Below are 24,964 nucleotides of genomic sequence, written 5' to 3' on the forward strand. Positions count from 1 at the left end.
GCTTTGGGGTTTTTTGTTTGTTTGTTTTTGTTTGTTTGGGGTTTTTTGTTTGTTTGGGTTTTTTTTGTGGTTTTGTTTTGTTTTTTTTAAACTGCAAAACTTGCAACATAATCTTTTCCTTAGGCACATCACTGAAATAAAGGCAAAAACCCCTTGAGTACGACAGCTATTGTTTTGCTGATTAGTCACATGGGACACTGCTCTTACAGCTCAAAGCTAAATGATTTTTCATTTTTGTGTTTCAATTTTTCTACCATGAATTTTTAAATCCTACGTATTTGTAGAAAACATGACAAAAGATGGCCAATAAGTTCTTCCTTGATGACATGCTTTGAGAGTCAAAAGTTTCTTTTGAGTACTTTATTCCATTACACATCACTGGCAAATGTAACAGCAGCTTACTAATAAATATAAAAAAGCCATGGTAGTGATTTAAAAAACTTAATAAAAAAAAAAAAAAGAAAAAAGAAAAGGAAGAACCTTACATTGGTTGTCCCAATGAAAGAAACACATCTTTTTAATTACTCAGTTTTAGTTAGAATTTGGCAACATACATAAAAATCTTTAAAAATAACGAAGGATTGTATGTGTATATGTTTAGCCTATGTTTCAGGTTATAAATTTCCATATAGTCCGTAAAAAGCAACAACTTCAGTGGGAGTTTTTGTTGTTGTTTGGACTGAAATTTTTTAAAGAATAAGTAGAAAAAGCCAGATGTATGCATTTTCTTTAGATAAAAAATTTCAGCATATCGATAATGTAGTAAAAGGAAAAATCCTTCTGCCTTCTTAAAGCAAATTATTTCATTTTCTTGAAAATTATTAGAACTTTAAAAAGGCAAATTATCAAACACAGCTTATTTTGGATATAACATATGGTTCAGCCAATTTTATATTCTTAAGGATCCAGGCCAAGAAGCAGAATAGAAATGAAAAACTGCCAAACCAGAAATAATTGCGAAGTTCTAAACAGAACACAGAAATAAAGACATTAAAACCTAAAGTTAAAATAATAATAGCAACTTATCATTTTTACTTTTCACCAGTAGAATCAGGGAGTGGGGAAAACTACTGTTTTGAAATCATTTCCAGAGATGAGGTGCCACATTTGTAAATATTTGTCCCATTACAGAATGCACACTGCATCAACACCAGCTTTCATACACAGCTTGACAACCTATTAAAGTATTTGCTTGTAGAGGTATGTTGTGCCATATAGTATCGTCCCTGTTCTTTCCTTATTTACTGAATTAAGCTATGTGTTTTTATGTTGCTCTATAATTTTAAAAGCTCATGAGAACATTTCCCTCATGCACAAGGGCTGCATGCATTCTTGAGGACTCTTTTCAGGGTGTTTGATAATGGAAATCTATTAAGATTGCCTTTGCGGTGTTTTCTTGATCATTGGATACCTTAACTAGGCATTCCGCTCACTCCACACTACTGCTTCTAAACAAACTGTACTTCAGATGTAAAAGGACAGGGAAAAGACAAATACAGGTCAAACTAATAATTCAGAATATACTAGGAAAATATGAGACTGCAGATTCATCTGTTGTATAGCTGCATTAATCTCTGAAGGAAGTAATTTAATTCTTTGGCTCAATCCAGAAGCTATTCTACTCATATTTAAACATCAGTAAATTGCTTCTAGTTTAAGATATCCTTGAATTGCAAACCAGGAGGCAATTTCTTACAATGTACTGAAGGTCAGTGTGTCCATAAAAATTCCACATGGAGCCAGAAAACAATACAAGGAAGTCCTAAACCCCAAAACTTTCTGCCACAAAGAGAACTTCCTCAAACTTTTACCCTGCCACCCTTCTAAAAGTAAAAAACATATTTCAGAAAGCATTTTTCCTTATTATCACATAGTTGGCCTCCAAAATGGACATACCTACTAAATTTCTTGGGACTTGTATAACATCTTCAGCAAATTCAAGGTAACTTCTTGCCTTTTTCACTGCATCTTGATCCTAAAACAGATACACGTATGAGAGAAATAATGTCCATTTTTGCAAAGGTTTTTTTTGTTTGGTTGGGTTTTTTTGTTCGTTTTGTTGTTGTGTTTTTTTTTTTGAAAGGCTAAAGAAAGGAACCTACCTCTCCATAAATATGGAATGTGCAAGTATCTTCATCAAGATCAATAGCAGTCACTCCAGGGACTTTTCTTGCTTGCTGAATATTAGCACCATGAGTGCCAATGGCCAAACCCATGAGGTCTTCACGTACAACAAACTGTTCATGAAATCGTGATGCAAGTTGTCTAGAACTCTGAAGAAAAATATGTTAGCTTATTTTGATTTTTAGTACACCAAAGAGAGAAATCAACATAAATTTAGAGCTGATTCTTTAACTGGGTACTTAGCCTACTTTTTATTTTAATCAATGCTTTTAACGCACTTATTTTCAGTTCAAATACACTGAGAAGAGTCTTCCTCAAAAGTCCTATTATCGCCTTTTAAATATTAATATAAGACTAGCCACTAGCTGCGTTGACACGTCTATAATTTGAATTACCACAGAATATCTACAGCTATCAAGTGTTACTAGATAAAACAGCATTTGAATAAGCTAGTAAAATAAGATCTGTGTTGATTATTAAAGCAAACCCTATGATTCCCACCCTAAAACTGCACTCATTTAAGCAGGTGGGGGAAACTGCTGTAACAATCACTGGGCACAAAAATTACCTACAAAACACAGTAACTACAGATATCTACTGCACTTAACATAAAATGAAGAATCCATGTCTATTTAAGACAACACAAAATTAAGGCATAACTGCAATATGCTGCTTGAATTCAGAGAACAAGTATGTGAATCTAACCCAGGAATTGAATTTCTACCAAGACAGAAGGGTCAATCTGAAAACTTGAGATTGTCACATGTTATATCAAGACAAAATTCTTTGCTTCAGCAGGGCAGTAACAACAACTGAAAACTATACTATTAAAACTACTTTCAATTACATGTTTGAGGCTCAGTTACTCTTGAATTAAACACTTGATAACCGTTTTGCAACTCTCATCACCTTTGCTTACAACTGTTATGGTGTAATCAAACAATACAAAATGGCTTACAGAATCTTAATGAGGATCTCCTATATGAAATAGGATACAAAGAAAGAAAAAGAAAGATCAAAATAACTAACCAACTTTTGGATCTGGAAGTGGCTTTTCAAAATAACTGGAATATTGCTAGAAACTTGGATAAAATGTGCAAAAAATATACGAAACAGGGAAAACAAACTATAACTCCAATGATCATAGTAAACAATTTCCCTAAAGCAGTCCCGAGCTTCAAAGTATGTTAGCGAGCTCTGACTTGATGCACAAGTACGTATATACATGCCTATATATAAAATAGTTTCAATATTTTCTAAATTGTATAAAGCTTCCACCATGCTGCAAGCATGCGGAAGAGAGCTAGGAGCAGAAGAGAGCTTTTGAGAAATATTTTGTAGCACACTGTGGTGTTGGATGTTCCTGAAAATACTCAAACATGCAGGAAACCTAGATTTCATCAACACCCATACAATCCTGCATTGATATGAACAGCCTCTGTCAATCCCAGATGGCTCAGATTATTACCATGAACAGGCCTTATGAGTGCAAGGAAAAACACATGGGAAATGCTGAATTGCATGCAGTTCAGAAACTGTTAAGCAAGTGGGGAAATTGTTGAGGGTAAGTGGACACATTTTTTTTTTTTTCAACAACAAAAGCACATGTTTAAAAAAATCTAAAAAAAATGACTGATAAGTTTCTCCTACACAGACTCTTAATACTTTCAAAAATCAGATAGTTTCCTCATGGGATGCTTGTGCTATATGAAGCAGGAAGATCACTATGTTTTACAGAATGACATATTTGGGTTTACGATAATGAAGTTGTCCTACATTTAAAGGGAGTTATAGGACTTAAAACTACAGAGAAGAACAAATAAAAAAAATGTGTAAAAAAAGTAATTATTTAGCATAGTGAGTAAAATTCCTACATAAAGATGTAGACACTATCCACAAGTGTTTGAGCATAACAGAACACAAAAGTAGTTTAATGCATTGAGGCAAGATAGAGAATTTCAAACTGTGATAATCTATGAAGTAAAATGGAAAGAGTGTTTTGCAAGGAAAAAAGAAGATAAAGCTATATATTATCTTTCCAGATCCAAGATGTGTAATCCCATATGTTTCTGCATTGCAAAGCTGTAACTACTGTCAAGACATATACAAACACACTTTAAATTAGTTTAATCTCAGCAACATGAGACCCTACAGAGATTGAGAGAACATCAACAAAGTGCCCGCAGTAAGATCTACTTTGTCCCAGCTAAACTGCTACTGTTATCTGACCCATTCCTATTTAAAGCTGTTCATAAATATTCTGTGCTAAATCACCGTCACAGAGAATTCGCTACAATAGATCCAAGTGTGATGGATACATACATATGATCTTCATACACTCAGAGAGCTCTATCAAGCACTTTATTAACTAGATTACAGACAACTCAGAAAGCAAACATTATTTTAAATGCTTAGATGTACATTCTAACAGATAATCCAAATGCCGATTTACTAGTTGACATCTGTTATAGACTGCTACATGTGAGAACAACGTGATTAAGTCAATGATCAGGTGTTCACACAACTATCTATGGTATGTAGAAAAGATGAAGCTACATCATCACTGGGGACCCTGGCTATGACAGTCAAACTGTAGTTATATTGCTTGTACTAAAACATCATTAACTTTTCTGTAAATTATGTATTACAAGATGTATTTTATTTAAACATAGGAAATTCTGTATTATACTTCCCTACAATAAATTAGGAAGAAACTACTATGCAAATAACATATTAAGACCTACTTAGAGGCCATGACTACATTGCATTTGGATAGACTAAAATACAAACCAGAACGCAAAAGTACACTTGTAAATTCAGGCTTTACAGTATGTCAAAATAAGAACTAAGCCACAACTACTGGGAAAGAAGGCAAACACAAAATAATTGGTTATTTCACTTGATGCTCTAAAAGCCATGTTTGAGAAATAGTCATGCAAGTCAAGAAGCTAATATGCAGAGAAGAAAGAAGGTACAAGACACAATAAATAGAAAGTAAATAAACAAAGAGAAGCTGGTCTAATGATTATGGCTCCGAGCAGGAAAAGTAGAAGTAGAACTGCTAGAGGAAAAAAAAAGTGGCAGACATTCAAAGCTCAGAGTATAAGACAGAAAACAGTTTATTTTTGGAAAAAAATAACTATTAATAATGCAGTAAAGCCCAAAGCATTCACTAAATATTTCTTCTGCAGATGGACACATGCAGTCTGTATGTCAGTGTCTCAACAGAAATCATTAGTATGATCTTTACTATCTGAAGCTTTTCTTTTCAGGTTTGGTTGAAATCAATTTATTCTAAGTACAGAAAACACAAATGCCAACATAAAAAACATCAGCCAACTTTTGTCATGCAAATTACAACCATATATATTTATCTCACAACCTTCACTTAAGTACTGGTCAGGTAGAAACTGAAGTCCAATAATGGTTTTCTAGTGAGAACCAAATCAAGTTCTCAAGTCCTTCACAGCAGCAAAAAGGTTCAGCCTTACAACAGCAAGAATCCAAGATTAGTTTGGGAAAGGGATCAATGACAACAGCTGTTCCTGCATGCATTTGTGGGGGCATGTAAAGAGAATTAGCTCTAGAGAGGCTGTTGTTCTTCCCACCTCCAAAATAATATTTTGCACTTCAAGAGGTTAACTGCCCACACAATTGTCAGTTCTGGAGGGAGACAGAGAAGAATGGATTACTGAAGAGCTACAGTGGGTGGTCAAGGAGGAACATCAATGGGAAGAAACCAGTCCTTTCTTGGTCTTGAGAAAAATCAAGACCCAAACAAACTTGAGTAACAGCTCTGAAATATAGAAATCAAGAGACTAAAAAGAGAACAACAAAAGAGAGAATTTCTTGTAACAGTGAGTACACCTACTAGATATAGGAGGCCTGAACTACTACACTGCATCTCACTTCAAGCTAAAACCAAATAAATGTAACCATTGGGGTGACGAAGAATGAAACCTGGCTCTAAAGTAACAGAGCTGGTATACACCCATGTAAAACTGAACTACAATAGTTAGAGTGGTACTGCTAGTTCTTGACAGTGAATCTAAAAGAATTTTTCAGAAATGTTGCTATTTTTTCTGATTTGTAGATAGGAGAGCAATCATGAAGAAATGTTAATTCTAATGTATAAAGATCCCCTTATTTCTTAGTCTACTCTTTTTCTCCACCACCCCCCCAAACCCCCCCGCCCCTTTTTTTTTACCCATGGACAAGTATGAGTCAAGCTTCCTGCCAGTCAACACCCACTCTCCAGTCACAGGAATATCAGAAGCTGTTTCTGCTGTAAAATGATTTCCTAACATTTTATCTATAGGCAGACCCATCCCTTCATACATCCTACCAACATCAGTCTCACCCCTTCCATCTCTCATTTTCACTGCGTTGTTTTGCAAGTTCTAGTCCATCTCAGTATCATGCCGTATTCACTTCAATCTATTTTTAAAAACAGTAATTCAAAGATATCGAATATGTGGCACTATTTGTGCAACAACAGCTAATTACTTTATGCTTCAAACTATGAAAGAAATATATATGTGAGTGTGTGCATATATATTTTTGTATGTAAACCCCCACAAAATCCCACTGAATAAAATTGGACTGCATCAAAATGAGTCCTTGCAAGAACAGGCTCTTTAGCAGTAAACCTTTTTGTTGGGTTACATCTCCATCTGCCTCTTCTTAACACCAGGAATAGTATCAGTACCTAATATTTACTTTTAGCCCAGTGCAAGTCCTAACAGCTAAGAAGTGCAAGAGGTTTTTGGTGTTTTTTTTAGGTTAAGTTGTGTTTTTTTGTTTGGTTGTGGGGTTTTGTTTTTTTTTAATCTCAAATTACTTCAGGGAAAACAAACAACATACCTCCAGCTGTTTGCTAGCTTCTTCATTTCTCAGTATCAGGGATAACTTGGTACGAAGACTTCGAAAGTGCATATCAATCAGCATATTTGCCCGCTTTGTTGTTACATCATTGATTGACTAAATTATTAATAAAGAAAACACAATGGTTTACACATGAACTTTTGAAACAAACCACTGCCAGTGGTATGGTTAGACATTTGTACTTACCAAAATAATAAGCTGGTGGTTTTCAGAATCATATGTTACAGAAAAAGCTCCAACAGCCTTTTTGAAGTCCTTATGTGCAGATTCTTTGGCACACCTAGGAATAAAAATGCTACAAAGTTAAAAATAGTAACTGCTGCATTTATGGTTCACAGACAAAAAGATTAATTTCTTAATACAAAGAATCTAAATACATATATCCAAGTTCTCCCTTTTAACGCAGGTGTTACTTTATTCTGTTAACATAATTTGTTTCCACATGAGTAGGATTAAAAAATATTTCCGAAGTTTTCTGTGTGTACATTATGAAATGACAAACCAGTTAAGCAAAACTACATTAAAAAGCTACAATCATTACAATAAGCAAGTCCAAAATTTCAAGCACACCATGAACCAGTATGATGCGTGACTTCCCTGTAACCACTGCAGCATTTGAATGACCTTATGCTCATTCCATGCTGTATTTTCCTTCTTCAGGTGTCTCCTGTCCACTTGCTACTTGGTGAAGATTGTACTATAACAGTAATTTCAGAAATACTTAGTTTAACCTGAACTTATAGCTTATTCCACACTGAGGCAATAACATGTACCTCAAAAAAGCAGAAAGCAACCTGAAGCTAAAAAAGAGGACTCAGTATGAATCTGAGTTTTAGAGCTGTATTTACATGAGAATGACATATCTGTGTTCTAGGAGAAAATTAGCTGTTTCTGTACCATACTATGGGAGGTTTGATAATCGCACAACAATTCCCACAGCCATCATCAAAATGCCTTATGCCCTACAATATTACACAGTGTTTTCTTTTGTCATTAAATATCAATTTGCATAGACTGTCAGCTACTCTGTCAGTGAAAGAGCAACCACTTGAAAATTATCAATGAAGTTGACAAAGCATGGATTCAGATTAACCTGTGTACATCACTGAATAGCTGTAAGAATAAAAATCTTAATCTATACTGCACACAAACCTTAAATCCTTGAAGAAAGTATCTCCTCCTCCAGGACTAAACAGCATTTCAAAAATCATCTTTTCTATTTCTGAAGTATGAGCATGTCCACATTTGTATTTTCTACATTCTTATATGAAAATTTTAAAAGTTAATTTAGAGCAATAAAAAGCATTTTCATTCCTTCTTGTCTCAGGCTCAATAAGCTACCCACATTTTGAAACATGTTATAAAGAAATGCTTGTACTTACATTTGCCTTAAATCTTCTGGAACTGCCAGTTTGATTTTATGAAAAGTATCTTTTGTTGCGGGTTTATTGGGGTTCACAGATCTCAAACGCTCAATTGTGACAATTTCGTTGTATGTAGCATCACAGGCTGCATATTCTATTACGTAGAACTGATATAAAAATAATAAAATCATCCAAGCCACACATTTTATGACAAGAGTGAGCATTACACTATTAAGTGAAAGCTACTTTTGTTAACTGTACAAGTAAATTTTTAACTTTTCAGGTTGAGGTTAAGGGTAATTGCAACAGTCCTAATCAAGAAATTTGAAAATGAAGAGGAACAAGTTAAAAACACTGTGAACATCAGTATGAAAAAACAACCTAAGAAAAATAAAGTATAAATATTAAAAAAAAAAATATATGTATATATGCATATTCCTACCTCACCCTTTATCATTCTCACTTTAGCCAACCACCAACAGCAGGGTTCTTTTTCATTTGCCCTGGAATAAACCTAAACAAAATACATATATTATGTATCTGTAGCATTCTTAAAAGACATCACAAAAGCTGACATTAGTGAATATAATCAGGAATTCTGCTGTAGGAACAAAATCCAGTGAAATGTATTGGTACCTAATGTGTCTAAGCACTACACAGAAAGCATGTAACAGCTATTTTGCAAATACAGGTAGGGTATAAAATGATGTATATAAAATTGTGCAGATAAATAAATTTGTACCCAATATACTGGCATTTGTTGTTTCAGTCTTCATAGAGTCAGAAGAGAAATAATTGAGCATTTTACATCTGCTAATATTTCATCAACAGTATTTCTAATTGTGTGCAGTTCTAATGAGGTCCTACCAGCAGGTAGAAGGGAGATAGAGAGAAGACACGTATCTACACTTCTTTAGCACATATATGATACTGGGCACATCCACACCAAAGAATTTTTGTCATTTTCTTCTCTTTCAAATCAAAATAAACTTAAATAGCATGCAAGCAAGATACAAAACTTGAAAGTTCTCTTTCTGAAGTAATTATAAAGATCAATTTTATCATTTTATAAAAAAAGGAACTTTCAGGAACATGCTATGTTAAAGCCAGTCTCTCTCTACATATACACAAGTATTTACACATACATATACATTTTTATATTTTATGTACACACACACGTAATGTAAATGATCTCATTCAGCTTGATGTTTTGGTGATACAGACATTATACACCTACAGCTGAAGAAATACAGGCCACCATCTATTTCTAGATTACCTCAGCTCTGATGAAGAACTGATCTGTAATCAAAGAAACACTTATCATGTTTGTAAATTAGCATGGAGGTCACAGTACATGGAATTCCAAAATAGTCATACAGTTTACAACTGTCAAAATCTATTTTTGATGACATGATTAACATTGTATTTTATGTAGTACTTGGAATCAAAAAAGGTGACAACATATAACATGGAAGCAAGCCTTCCACTGGCTTGGCTGACATTTTTCCCCCTGAATTCTGTCACTTCTCAGAACAAACACTGCTAAAGAAGCATACCTACCTCTACTTCATCGCTTTCATTTATATCTTTATTGTAGCCTGCAGGTGGCGGAAACCTCACATCATGGAATGGTATTTGTCTCTCTGGTTGCCAGCTACAAATAAAAATGCAGTGGATGGCCTTAACATTCTCACCTTCTTTGTAAATAGAAATCAAAAACATTTTCAATCCATTAATTTTACATTTTTACATTTTGTGGAGCTTTTGTACATATATATATTAAAGATATTGTGATCCAATGTGATAATAAGAAAGGTAAAAATTAATGTGATAATACGTAGAAACACACCTAAGTGACCATTAAGCATCTTATATGAATTGCTGATGCTACCTGCACAGTTTTGAAATCTTCCAGCAGCAGTTTTTACTCTATTTACAATTAAAGGTTATGACCCCTACATTAGTAACACAGGTTAAAAAACATTTCATAAAACATTTGAACTCTTCCTTCAAAACAAGCCTGTTTTTCTTTTTCTTTGGTTCTACTATAGATTATGAAAACTTGATCAGGATTCAGTGTGAATACAGTTTTAATTTTCAGTTTCTTTAACAGACTAGATAAAATCAGCATGACAAAAAAAATATTATTTTTAAAGAAACTAGAAAACAATTTCCAAAATACAACAAATGATGCCATAATAACGATATAGACGAAAAAGTATATAGCAGTGTGTTATTTCCTTCCTGAAGGAAATGAAACCTGAACTAAATGGTGTAATGGAAGGTTAACGTTTCATGCCCTTAAATGATAGGAAAGAATCATCATTTCATTTCTAGCTTAAAAAAGTGGTATTTTCATTTATCTATAAAACAGATTTTGTAATAATGTAATCTGCTAAATCTGAAGACATTCACTTGAAAAAGAGGTAGCTGTGGTACCACTGCTGACTTATGCAAATATGGGTTGTCATCATGTAAATAACAACATGCTTATCTTCCTAACAAAACCCATGTTACTATAGTTTTGCACTTTAAAATATTTAAAGAGAAATGTCACAACATAGTAAATATCAAACATAATTCTAAAAGATGCTAGCAGGAGGCTTAGAATGTCCAAAAGATGGGACCCTACATTACTAAGTTATATTTAGGTTCATCAAATGCAAGGTCAATACCCTATCATTTGTGGGTACAACAGCAGTACACTTACTTGTTTTCAAATGCAACTGTTATAGAATCTTCATGCACATCCTTTACAAATGCCTGTGTAGAAAGAGAGTTATAATTATCGTATCCCCATGGATATTTAGAAAAAATTAAACCTGTACAATGCTTTCCTTTCACAGATAAATTGATGAAACTCAAAATTTAAGTACGCTTTCCAGCCAGATTTTTAGATTTTGCAATACACTTACTTAAAATACATACTGAAAGCTGATAACTTCCCTGGGTTCATGACTACCAACATAATGATATACAGACAGAACACCCACACAAGCGATACATCCATTCTTCTTACTTCTTAGAAGTAATGGGAAAGGTTACTATCATATGACAAGATCATTCTGAATAACACAGGTTTAAAATGTTTGATTTTATAATTACACTTTGTGTCTTTTGACCGGTATATTAATTAAAATACATCAGGACTCCTTAACCAAAAAAAAAAAAAAAAAAACCAAACAAACACACCAACAAAAAAACCACACCCAAAAATCCCTTCTCTTTTACCTCAAGCTAAGTATAAATATTGCACTAGCAAAACTCATACGTATTCATTTCAACACAGTTTTCCCCTTATTTACTTCATTACACTTAACTTCCATAGTGCACAAATTTAAGATAAATGCCCTGCAGCCTTCCTTCACTTCTGTTCTGGTAGATGGATAACAGTTGTGCTAGGTCTCCCAATCAACCACAAAGCAGAGTACAGATCTAACATTCAGCACCAAGAGGGCTTTTCCTGCCTTATATACTCAACTGACTGACATTTGATACATTGAGTATCCTTGCAAGGTAGGTAGATGAAAACCCAAGAGCAAGACTGAGCATAAAAGTTAGTTCTACCAATGGAGATCAGTCTTAGCAGATCAAAAAATTCTCAGTATATTGAAAATAATAGTAGTAACTGCTGCTTCTGAAGAATTAGTTAATGAACTGTGCAACATTTTATTGCCCTCACATTTCAAGTTTCCAAGACAATAACAGCCATTACCTCTTACAAGAAGGTAAAAGGTTTTTTCTCATATGTAATCTAAATGGTTTTAAACAACTTTTGTAATAACTTTCCTTTATTTAAAGTATTCCAAAGTATTTCCTGAGTTGCAGCAGTATCTCAGTACTAGAGAAGTCCAATACCTAATTACTGATACAGAGCTCGAAGAACTGGTTATACCAAAATTAATCAGTACAAGCGCCTAAGTGTCATTTCTCAGGGACATAAAGCACAAGAAAGAAGTGCAGTGACAGTTACTCTGAAAATAACTAATGCCACCTTGAACAGAAGTCAAAGCAAAGCCACAATGACAATAGCAAAAAATGGTTTTATACCTTCCTCACCTCTCAACACTGTAAGAACAAGGCTACCAGGAAGTTTATTATTGCTACCATCCAAAGAAGATTTAAATGAGTCTCTAGTAGTATTTATATAATTACATATTTCAAAATTCCAAGATATTCCTTCCAAGGGGATTACAAGAATAGTTGATATTTTTTAATGATACGATACAAAACAGATTTAAGACTACATCTCAGGATCATGTTGATAGTAGTACAGAAATGCTATTTACATACAGAGGCAACAGAAGTCTCAGTTGATCATTACAGATACTGAACATTTATCTCATGTTTCATATCACTCTGTCTTCTGTAAGAAAATACCAGAATTGGATATGCACTTGACAAATACCATAGTAGTCCTAACTCATTTGGCAACATTACACACATCACCTTCAGAGGCCCCACCCACATTTCTTCCAACATTTGTCATGTGCAATTCTGAAGCACCTATTCTTATAGCAAAAATAGAAGCCTTTAATACCTCAAAAAATACTGTCATTACTAGCAAGTATTTGGTATGTCTCCTTCACACCACCAACTATAAAAGGATAGGACTTAGTATTATTAGTAACATTTGAGTATGTAAAACCAGAGATTATTTTATAAGGCAAATCCAACAGAAATGACACCAAGAGCATTTCATAACGTTGAGGAAAACAGTCAAGAGTAACACAAGACAATGTCCTGAGAAAGAATTTGTTGATACTTAATTTTCTCATATTCATAAAACAGCAAAAAAAATCTCTTCTCCGATGAAAGACATTTGGAGAGGAAGTCATTCCCTCTATGGTGATAAAAACACCCAAAGATGCTCTAAATAACACTCCGTACAAATTACAGAAAAATACAGAAGCACAGCAGCAAAGAGCAATCCCATATCTCATATTCAGAGCTGATAGGTTATAGCAACCAAGTCATCTGAATAGCATCCTACTGTCTACAGCTATATACGTAACTACTGGTAATGATGCTAAAACCCACCATTAGTAAGTAAACCAGATGGTGACACAAATAAGTGTAAGTTCTGAAGTTGAAGACTAGCCTAAGACCTTTAAACGGTTTAGTACTTACATTATCTGGAAAAAGTAAAAACTTGGGACACACAGCCAGTTGAACTATGCGGATACAAGTTTTATACATAAAGCATTGAACTATGCTCTTCTTCAACAGGTCTTCAACATTGCTCTGGTCACAACCCAGAAACCTGAAGGAACCCGAATCAGGAACATTAAGGGTAACTGTTGACCACACACAGGTAATATCAATACAGAAATTGCTAGAGAAAAGTATAAAACTAACATAATTTTTGTATTTTATACCAAGTTCAGAAGACTCAACCACAGAAACTGATGGAATACCTAGTTTTCATTCCAGCCTGGCCAAAAAAGTTGATGCCATAACACTGTTCTTTGCCTTTTAACTTCCAGCCTTGCAAAATTACAAAAATTCATCATAATGAATTTTTTAGTTAATTACAAAGTACATGATGCCTTGCCAAATACTTAATGCCAAATATGCAATATATACATTTCTGCCCTCCATGTGAGATTTACATTTAAAAAAAAAATTAACCAGGTGAAATATGTAAATAGCCTAAATATTTGGTTGTCCAATCCCATCTACCCAGAAAGGTGGTTCTCCTTATTCTTCAGTTTCTTGTGACACAAAAAAAATGTCAGAGATACTTACTGTACCAGTTTTTCATAGTCTGTATCATAGCATTGTATCAATTTTATTCTGGTATAAATATTTAAACAGATCTGTAGTAAGTAAATGTATTGGGACTCTACAGCACTATGTATTCTATTTGAACCTAGAAGTGTATGAAGTGTTTTGAAACATTTCTAAGTTTCCATAAAAAAAAAAGATAATACTTAATCGTTAATGTCTGTGGAAAACCAAAATGAAAGCTTATCAAAACTGGTTTTCTTTATTCTATGATATGTGTAAAATGATATGCAATGCTAAAAAGAAATGAGCCTTTAACACCGTAATCCAAATTCACAGATACAGGACAAGGCAGCTCCAGATGTCAGTAAAGTCAGAGAAGAGGTACTGATTTCACACAAAAGATTATGAAAAGTAGAAGAAGCATTCATTAGTCTTTTTTGAAATAGAGTATAAGTTGGTCACGGAAACTCAAACATAAGAGGTCCATATATGCAAGTTTGAAATGAACATCCAAGAAGGGCCATACTGGCTATGACGAATGTGAACATGTAGATGAAAGTATCAAAAACAGTCAAACTAGATGGAAGTGAAATGAGGGAATAGGGCAGTGAAAGACTACAGCAGCTGGGGTATCAAATAAGTACACAAAAAGAAATCAGAATCTGTGAAAAAGGTTTGTTTTTACTTCTGTGAACAGAATGGCTAAGGTTGATTCTTCTCTAATGTAAAAAAAAAAAAAAAAAAAAATCACATGTGTTAAGTTTTCTACACCAAATTTGACTTTGGGTCACATAAACCGTTAACATTTCTCTCCATGCTTCAGACATAATTAAGTAAAAAAGTTTACAATCCAACATTGACATGGCATTTCTCAAACACATGAGCACTCACATTCTAAGAAGGGTCGTATCCTGAAGACATAGTATAAATTTTACAAACTATTTAATACAAAATAAGAATTATTAGAAACACCAGTATATTTATTTTTGTGCTAAATGGAATGACAAGACACTTCAAAGGGATAAATAAAGGCTCCAGCTGCCATTAGGTTTTGTTGCTTTTTTTACAGTCTGCTCACATCTGATGATGTGACCATTGTCAACCATTTCAATAAGGGAGGATTTAAACTGTAAGGAGTGAAAGCAGGGAAAATATTCTTTTTAAGATTAAAAAAAATGCTACTTTGATTCAAATGTGCATCTACTGTTTGAATAGCAGTCCTGTAACATTTTATACCATTGGAAGAAGAAAGTTAGAAGGGAACTGAAATGGCTATCCAAATCTCAGCAAGGCAGGCCATACAAATAAACAGAATAGGGAAATAAGAGTAGTCACAGAAATGGTCACTGAGCAAGGGAAAAGGGTACAGGCTATCATCCTCAGAAGCACTGAGCAGACAGACTTGTGAATGTACGAAGGGACTGGAGATACTTGTTGAGGGTATGTCCGTATGGAACGGTGAAAGAAAATAAAAAATCAATATGGAATGCAACAGGAGGCCAAAGGAACAGCTGTTATCAAGACCTGAAGAAACAAAGAACTAAGAAAGATGAATGATTCTGTCAATTGTAGCTTCAATGAAAAAATGTGAAGTATCTATAAAACCAAGTAAACAATGACAAAGTGCTGAAACTACTGGGATAAAAAGTGGAAGATTTTTAACAAGGTTATAGAGCAAGAAGTGGCAAAAACTGGTTACAGACAACATATAGATGTTAACCGCAAACATTCAAAAGCTGCCTCATAAACAGCGATGCTTTCCATCTTTAGCAGAGGATACAAGAGAGAATCAGTCCGAAACTGGAAAAGAAAAATCAATCCCATGCTGGAAATGTGTCCAGCATGTCCCCTTTTAGAGAGAAATAATATCTAAAGCTAGTCCTGGAAAGATTAGACAAAGGACTATTAGTCCTCTGAGAATGAGGTAAGAACTTCAAAACCCAATTTACTACACCTGTACAAGAAAAGACATGACAAGATACACCCTAATAACACGCATCTTCAAGATTTAGTTACTTAGCTGTCAGCTGCAGAGGCAATTCCCTCCCCTTGGGATTCACAGTTCTGGTGGTCTGTTGGACCAGTCTTCTTAAAATAACTAACAGAATCAAATATTTTCTTTCCAAGGATTCTGGGCCCAGCAACATACCAAGTCATGACTAAGCATCTCCAGGTTGTGAATTATCCCTGAATCATGCTCACTGATTGCACTGCACTTTCCATGGAATAATTCATCTTAGCCAAGGAGAAAAAAAAAATCATGAAAAGTACAAAGCACTCAAATACCATTCAGAAGGAAGTAGTCTCTACAGCACTATTACACTACAGAAATCACACCAACACACTCCAGTACTCTGTGAAATGTAGTGCACCTGACCAGTATGAAATTTTAGTTCAAATCTTCCTGTTGAGCATGAATTCATCCTCAAACCACCTCCTATGTTTTGGGTGGAACATGATCCCTCTAGATGTATCTCAGAATGTATTCTGAATCAAGACCCACAGGTAATACAAGCAGAGAAAAGACTGGTTTATTGCTCTCAGTAGGGCTTAGGTGACAATTAGGTACCCGTTTTGTACTGTCAAGATCAAGATGCTGCTGCGTACACTCAAAGATGAAACTTAAGTGCTTAGGGACTTGAATTCATAAGGTCCTCAAAGAATGCTACAAGGAGGATATGAAAACCTGAAGTGGCAGTTAGGTGCCTACTTGTGCTACTTAGTCCCTTCATGACTCTAGCAGCCTCATATTCCTTCCCTCCATGTCTTAATATCAAGATAGAGGCGTATTTTTCCCAACGATTTACATATTCCAATGAAGATCTTCAGAATGATTCAAAACCAAAGAAATTATCACGTTATCAGTAAACCATGAGACTGAATTAAGTAATTGTTTTGCTTTTGATTTGTTTCCAGTGTTACTGTTGTAAAACATCTCTCAGAAGGCTGTGTAAAGAAATTTTCTAAATGAAAAAAATAAAAACAACTTGCAATTAAATTCACATTTGACATAATCGCACACTTCTTGTTACACTGGGTCAACCAATTCATTTTATAATCAAGTTCTCTATCTGAAAGAAGGCCATAAAACTCACAAGGAAATATTTAGATAAATTACTTAATAACAGAGTGATACTCAGACATTATGATGAAAGAAAAAATTGTACCTAAAATTAAAATAATTTAGGGTAGAAGAGAATTGCTAATTTACATTGAACATTATTGCATGAGGGATTTTTCAGGCTTTTGAATTTTTTTTATTAAAAAAAAAAAAGTTGCTGCATTTATCTTAAGCGTGATGTTCCATCTAGACAGGTAATACATGAGAAGACCAATAAATCTGTGTGCCCCATTTTTCCCCTTTCGATAATTTAAACAAGTCCTCTTTGTTAAGAGATTAAGAACAGACAAAAAAAATTACTATGTTTAAATTTCTAAAAGTTAAAAAGTAAACGTAATATGCAACTTGAAGGCAATGTCTGTGTTATAACTTGGATACACTAAATCATGATTAATGAATAAGCTCACATGAACATACGCTCAAATGAGATTATCACCAAAACTACAACGAAAAATGTCAACAAGTTATGGTCAAAAGGGGTACAGATCACCATGTCAAAATTGAATGTAACCAAAAGAAGTTATAGAAATGTTCAATTTTCCCAAGTTTCTTTATTAATATTTGTCACTAAATAATGCACAGTGTCATTTTTATCATAATCTGTTTCACATGATTGTGTAAATACTCTCATATAATTTGATAAAAGCCTCATTAAAAGTTCTCTAATGCCTTCTGTTTCTTTCTGAGCGACTACTGTATCTTTAAAAATGTAAAACTGATTTTTGAGGGTGCTAAATAATTTAATTCCAGGAAGCAATATACAGATCTAGTACTTTGGCTACAACACTGCAAAGCCACAGGCCACTTATTTACCATATTTACAGACTTCTTTCATACATACTTAAAAAAAAATATTATTTTCAGAATAAGAAATTATCATATATTAAAAATGAGATTTTAAGAGGTCTTTTTTTTCTTAGAAACACTCAGACCTGTTAGAACTGTTCCATTAGGATATCAACCAGCCCTACCACACTAACATCAGAGTGTGAAATTCTACCTGTTCCTTCATTGCTAACATAAATATTGGATGTCGCACAATAACTAGGCCCAATTTTTAAAGTCCTAGGAACATTTAAACGATGGTAGACTTGTGGAAACTGATCCATGACTGTTTTCAGTATGTTGATAACATGTTAATAATAGTAGGCCCAAACTCACTGTGTCCAAATTTTATCTTTCTGTGAATAGGGTAAACCCACAAATTATACCCTATTAATATGCTGATTAATACAACCCAACTCATGCAGAGCTACAGCAATACTACACGGCATTCATAAAAATATTAAGTACTCAGCTTATATGTTCAAAGCTCAGTGATGGCTTTATGCAGCACCAGCACAAGGGCTTGGAAACAAACATGGATTGCCATTAAGTAGTTTCAGTAAGAAGTACATTTGATAATTAAATGTATTTAGCAACTCAGCACATATATATTCGGTCAACCAATGCTCTCTTTAATGTCAGTAGACAGTGTCCCTTGCCGTGGCATTAAGAACAGGAATCCATGACAGCATTTTATCACGAACGTGTATTTAACAGGGGCCCCCCCTCCTCCCCCGCCTTAAACGCCGTGCACTAGCAGTGCAGCTCTCCTAGAAACCTAGAGAGCGAGACAGACTTTCCTTAAGTAGCAACGAAAGCTGAGGATTTAGCAATTAGTGCCCCATCCCCAGCCCTGATCCTCGCTTCAGCGCCAAGGAGAAGGCGGCCCAGGGCTCAGTTCGCCTCCTCCCGGAGCCGACAGCGCCAGGGCCTCCCCTGCCCACAATAGGGGGAAGGCCCAAGGCCTCCGCGGGTGCCGGGCCGCTCTCTCGGCTTCCTTCTCCCTCTCCTCATCAGGCCTCGAGTTCCCTCAGCCCCGGGCCGGCAGCGGGCCACGGCTCCTCTTACCCCAGAGGCCCGGCTCCCTCTCCCTCAACACCGAGAGGGACCCGCCGAGGCCTCCACCCCTACCCCACTCTTCCTCCTCCTCTCCTTCCTGCCCCGCGGCCTCCGCTTTCCCTCAGAATGGGGAGGAGGAGGAGGAGCCGCCACCGCCGCCGCCTCCTCCTCCTCCCGTCCCAGGCCCCACTCCCTCCCCTGAGGCCCAGCCCGACCCAGCCGCTAGCCACCCGGTACCTTGTAGAAGGCCCCGTTGGAGCCCCGCACCTCCACCACCAGCTCCTCCATGTTGTGCCGCGGCGGCTCGGCGCGGGAGACCCAAGCCCGGCGGCAGCGCCTCCTCCCTTCCCTTCCCTTTCCCTTTCTCTCGCTCCCGCTCCGGTCGCCGGAGGGGGAAGCGGCGGAGGGGTGTGTGTGCCGGGCGGGGGAGGGGAAGGGGAATCTCGGTTCACTCCGAGCCCGAGGGGGTGGGGCCGCGCGGGGGGCGGGCGGGGGGGGGGCGCTGCGGGGAGGCTCCGCGCCGCCGCTCCGCGCCCGCGGCCGCCCGGAAATGAAAGCGAAACGGTCACCGCCGGGCGGCGCGCGCGGGGAAGGCGGAGGGAGGGGGGGGGGGTACGGGACGGGAAGGGGGGGGAAAGAAGGGGGGCCCGTTTCGAATGTAAACGCTGAGAGCGCGTCACGTGACGGGTCGCGGCGGGGGGGGAGGCGGGGCAGGGAGCGCGCCCCCGCCAGCACGCGCCGCTCGCCCACCGCCTAACGGCCGAGCGGCGCACCACCCCGCGCGCGCAGCCGCAGTGGTAAGGGGCGAGCGATCCCGCCTCCCCCGCCTGGTGTGCACCTGAGTGACTGCCCCGCTGGCCAATCAGGCTGCGGGATGCACCGCGCAGCCTGGCCAGAGGGGGGCGGGGCGCGCGGCCTGCTCCGCCAGGCCCCTGGGGCGGGGGGCGGCAGGGGGCAGCTGGGTGAACAGTCGGGTTGGGTAACGGCTCTTGGGAGCGATGGTGATGCCGGGGCCCAGGGAGAGATGATGGGGCCGAGAGAGTGTGGGGGCTGGTGGGATGGGTCGGGGAAGGAGGCGGCTGGGGCCTGTTGGGGCTCGGTCAGGGCCGCTGCGACAGATGGCTGCCACGGCACCTGGAAGCAGGTGCGGCCGTGCAGTGGGCTTTGCCGCACCAGTTGTGGTCAAGTGTGAAGAGTAGCGTGAATTGTTGTGGCAGTTTTGCACAAACGAATGGTCTGGCTGTTGTGGTTCTGCAGAAGACCTAAACCTCATTAGAGATGAGATCCGAGATGAACAGACCTGTCGGCTGGAAGGCTGGTGTTCTAGTCCCTCTTCCTCTCCATGGGAGAGTTCAGCTTTTTTAAACTACTAAGTTCACCACGTAACACGTACTATTATTTTAGCTACATTTAAACACAGAGTTTCAATTCCTAAACTACTCTGGCAACAAAGTGTGACCCTAAGTGTATGGTTCACTGTAGAACCTGGTGGTGAATATTTTAAGTGATGGAGCATTTACAACCCAAGTATACTGGCATGGAAGCTGCTTGTTGACACTTTAATTAGACCTGCACAAGCATTAACATCATCTTCCTCTGTGGGTTTTTTTCCCTACTAACTAAAAGAGTAAGAGAATCAAAAAACAGTTCTACAGTTAACTTCAGAAATCACAGTGTATTACCATGGCTATGATTTCTCTGAATAAGTGTGTGATTCCTGGGGTGAAATTCTGCAGCTAGTGATGAATTTTCAAAACTTGAGATCAGTTTATGATTTCATCTTTCCTCTTGTTTTTTTACATTACTGTATTTCAAACCTTGGAAATTAGTGTTTCTTGGTATACTGCATTTTACATTTAAGCTATGAAGGGCTGTGTGGTATTTCTAGTTAGCCACCAAAACTTTTAATTTCTGTTTATTTTTTTTAACGTGGGAGGGACTGAGAGTAACCTGTGGCAATACCTGTATACTATGTGTTCACCTGCTTATTGTGATGTTTGTTGTATGCATTCACAGTATGGAAGTAAATTTAATAATATGATTGCTATGCAATGTACCTTGATGGGAAAGCGTTTGATTCTTTTTTCATTATATTTGGATACTCTTTTCAGCAAATTTTTGAGTATGATGAAGGGTCAATTCAATCTAATGATTCCATTTAACAGCCTGTTGTGCTCATTAAACAGGTAGTCACAGGTGATTTGCTCAGGAGTGGCAGAGGGTCTAAGAGGTCTGAAAGAGGAAAAGTATAAAGATGTGGAACAATGATACAAGATTTCTGTATGAATAAAAACACATCAGAGATTAGATTTTACAGATTCTCCAGAAGGAAATCTAGGCAAAATAGATCTGTCTTCTGACTTGTTCATGTTAGAAATACTTTTTAATAAACTAGAAATTGTATAAATGCTTCAGTTCAAAATCTCAGCAATCTGCCGTGAGAGATGATGCCCATCTCTAAAACAATTGTTTGGGGTTTTTCCTCATTTGTTGTTGGCCATAGTTATTCTCTTGTTAATAAAATAGGTTGCTGTCATGCAGGAAGCTTATCTTTGAGCAGACAGAATATAAAGGTGCGTATTTAGCTCTGAGTCCCAGTGATGATTTCACGACTTTCCCTAAGATAAAAGCTGCTGTACTGTATAATCTTCCCTAATGCTTAACTTAAATTTTCCTTGCCATTGCTTAAATGAAACAATTTTTATTTTGTCCTGACTGGTGAATGTTCTAATCCCTATCTACTTAATGAGAGAATTGACATATTTCTAGAGCATACTCTAGTTTTTCTGCTGATTGACTCTTAACCTTTCCTCCTTTTTTTTCCAAATTACTTACTTTTTACTTCAAACTATCTTGAGACTGAACTGTCCATCCCTTCTGAAAAGTGTTCACAAATTAAGTAACTAGTTCTTATGTAGATTTAGAGTAAACTAAATCTTTTAAAATGTGTATTTCAAATGCAGTGACACTGTAAAAATACATCTCAGTTATTTAAGTCTTTCAATATTAAAAGTAAAATGTGATTTCATTCAAATGTTAGACTTCACTTCTTTATATATTCAACCAAAATTCTCCACCTCTCTGCAACCCCTCCTCCCCCTCTGAATTCTTTCATATTCCCCAACAATCTCAGTGTACCTGTTCCAAGTTTTGAGTTTGGTCCTACAGATGCTCAGTGCTTCTATTTCTTACTCAGAGCTAGAGTAGGTGTTTGCAGGCTGATCTACTAACTGGAAGGTATTTCAGGCACTCTGCTTTTGGAATACCTATTTTCATCATCAAAATAATTATAATAAAAAAATGCTTTTATTCACTAATGGATTTATTCAAATACTTTCTTAAAAATTTGTAGACATGTTAGAAAAAGGTCTCTTCCCATCTTGTCCTCCTTTGGAAAGTTGAAGGACAGAAAGCTAACATAAATGGCACTCCTCAGGACATACCAGAGTCCTGTATCTTTGATCATTGGTACCAATTTAACTAATATTATTTCCCTAAGATTTGTACTTCAGATGTTCCGGATCTTTGTCTATTGATCTTCAACAGGAAATCCTAGCTTTGATTTAGTGCACTGAAGGAGGTAAGCGTTTAAAATGTAGCCATCAATACCAGCCTGTCAGAACAATAGGAACAATCAGAGCCTTTCCCAGCATCATGAACTGCTCAGGAGTTGATTTGTGAAAGACTCTTCATATAAACACTGGGGTAAGAGTGACAGGAACAATTGAGTATTTCTCCCACCTTGTGCTATTTACCTTAAGGCTTGGTCAGGGACTACAAATAAGAGTTATTCATGAAATATTATTTTTAAAAGATGGTAAACTGATTAGCACAATCTCTTAATGGAATTTTATAAAATTCTTTATTACATAGCCATTTTGGGCTTCAGCTTAGTCTTGCTGAGGTTCATGGAGATTTTAAATTAACCTTTCAAATTTTTTTTTCTGCTGTTTTTCTATATGCCTCTCCTGGATGATTTCCCCTACATTATGGTTTTCATCATGCTATACAGGTGATATTTAGACTTCTGTATTTCCATCTAAGTCTGGTGGTCACAATATATGTGTCTTATTTCAGACACTGTATTTGATACTGAGAAGAAAAGACTTTTCATTCATCTGAGATACATAGGATTTTTAGTTATTTCAATTAGACCAAACAGTTCAGACTGTCTTGTCAGTTTATAGCTGCAGCCAAAAGTTTCAGAGGGCAGGAGACTTATCGCACTCGTTTAAAGGTGGTCAGATGCTCTTTTCTTGTTGGTTTACAATGTAGTCTCAATAAAGTACCTTTCAGTAATCTAGCTGAAATGGTGATGTTGTAATAACCAGGTCAGCAACAGAAAGAAGCAGTTACAATCAGTAGATATAGAAAGATGAAAATCTTCTTAGACAAGGTGGCTTTATGATTAATCCATAATCGCTGAAGGTTGAATATAACCAAAGTATTGCAATTTTATTAGCTTGTTCTTGACTAATGTGATACCCAGAAATGTCATAGATCCAAATCGGGATGTAGAACAGCAGGTACTCCCAGAACTTGTGAAGAGAATTTGAACTAAATGAGGGAAGATTTGCAAGTATTAACGTGTGTGTACAAGAAAACAGATTATGCTATGCCTGTACATTCAATTCTCTGAATAGTTAATGTGAACTTAACTTGGGAGTCCCAGTAAAATACTCTAAAATGTGGTGTTCACATAGAGGGGCAATGAAAGTATAACCATTACAAAAAGACAAAAATTAACACTGTAAAATTAATAAACCCCAAAACTCCTTCGTTACATACATCGGTATTAGACTGGTGGGTAATCTTTTTTGATCTTGTGAAAATATATTAGTGAGAAGAGCCAACCAATCTCTAGTGATTTTCTATCACAATTACTTAGGCTGACTTTCGATTAAACTTGACCGTTTCTTTGTTTCTTTTATAAATCATTATTTTACCTTCCTCTCCTGCAAAAATATAGTTTTCTGTATAGTAAGTTCGGAATAGATAGGCATTCAAAGTTCATTTTGTCACAGATTCTACTTTAGTGTAGATACATGTTTCCACTAGTGGTTTTCAGTTTCTACAGTATACTGTATCTTCTTGACCTGAATATGGAAGGAAGCCTGAGGGATTTGAGTCTACTTTGCACCTGCAGTACAGAAGCTTCCCAGTTTCACAGAGAAGAATCAAAGAAGTAAACACTGGAATCTAAACTTCAGAAGGTTATTAAACTTTGTAACTTGCAAAAATACAATCTAAAAATATTTATTTTTGAAATACTACCTACTAACTATCAAGCACTAGCTATGTTTGGTCATCCAAAAACCAATTGTCATTGCCATGAAATTCACCTGTGAAATAATTGTCTTGGTGGGTAACCTCTTTATCTGCTCCATGTCATGGTATTTGTTGGACTAATGGGTCTCATTTAAAATTAATAGTAATTTCTCTGGAAAAATACAGAAATATCTGTATATCCTGTTGTTGGTCTGCAACTCCCAGTAACACATTTTCTTTTTTCTTTTTGAATATCAGGAGTGAATTTGAAAACATACCATGTAGTGTTTTGCTGCTTAATTATTCATTTCCCACTCAAGAGTTTCTATTTCTCTTGTAACCCCAGAAATGCATTTATTAGTATATTAAGCCTGCATGTTATTTCACCTGCAGAAGTATATTGGTATTTCAAACAATCCATGTTAACAGATGACACTCATATTCATGTGTAAAACTGCACGTTAATTTATTCAGCTGATTTTTTTTTTTTTTATTAATCATTAACCAAATCACATTTGAGATAAAGTGAAAAGATTCCCTGAATTATGTGGGTCTCAAAAATTAATGAATTAAACCAGAAAAAGAAGAC

General features: G+C 36.5%; 1 protein-coding gene across 3 annotated transcripts in view; it reads right to left on the bottom strand.

Moving 5' to 3' along the window:
- The window catches only part of FMR1 (FMRP translational regulator 1), a 32,971-nt gene extending 13,160 nt beyond the window's left edge, over window positions 1-19,811 (bottom strand). For 2 of the 3 annotated variants that reach the window (XM_042807215.1, XM_042807216.1), the window contains exons 1-9: window positions 19,345-19,811; window positions 11,083-11,135; window positions 9,933-10,026; window positions 8,815-8,886; window positions 8,391-8,539; window positions 7,195-7,288; window positions 6,988-7,104; window positions 2,103-2,273; window positions 1,897-1,975 (exon numbers count right to left, since the gene is read on the bottom strand). In XM_042807215.1, coding sequence (XP_042663149.1) covers window positions 1,897-1,975; window positions 2,103-2,273; window positions 6,988-7,104; window positions 7,195-7,288; window positions 8,391-8,539; window positions 8,815-8,886; window positions 9,933-10,026; window positions 11,083-11,135; window positions 19,345-19,395 — 880 coding nt within the window. In that variant the 5' untranslated portion in view covers window positions 19,396-19,811. The remainder of the gene's footprint in view (window positions 1-1,896; window positions 1,976-2,102; window positions 2,274-6,987; window positions 7,105-7,194; window positions 7,289-8,390; window positions 8,540-8,814; window positions 8,887-9,932; window positions 10,027-11,082; window positions 11,136-19,344) is intronic. The other variant, XM_042807214.1, reaches the window with a different exon arrangement.
- Between the last annotated feature and the right edge of the window lie 5,153 nt (window positions 19,812-24,964).

This window comes from Tyto alba, unplaced genomic scaffold (assembly GCF_018691265.1).
Source record: "Tyto alba isolate M040663 unplaced genomic scaffold, T.alba_DEE_v4.0 Super-Scaffold_5, whole genome shotgun sequence".
NCBI classification, from domain to species: Eukaryota; Metazoa; Chordata; class Aves; order Strigiformes; family Tytonidae; genus Tyto; species Tyto alba.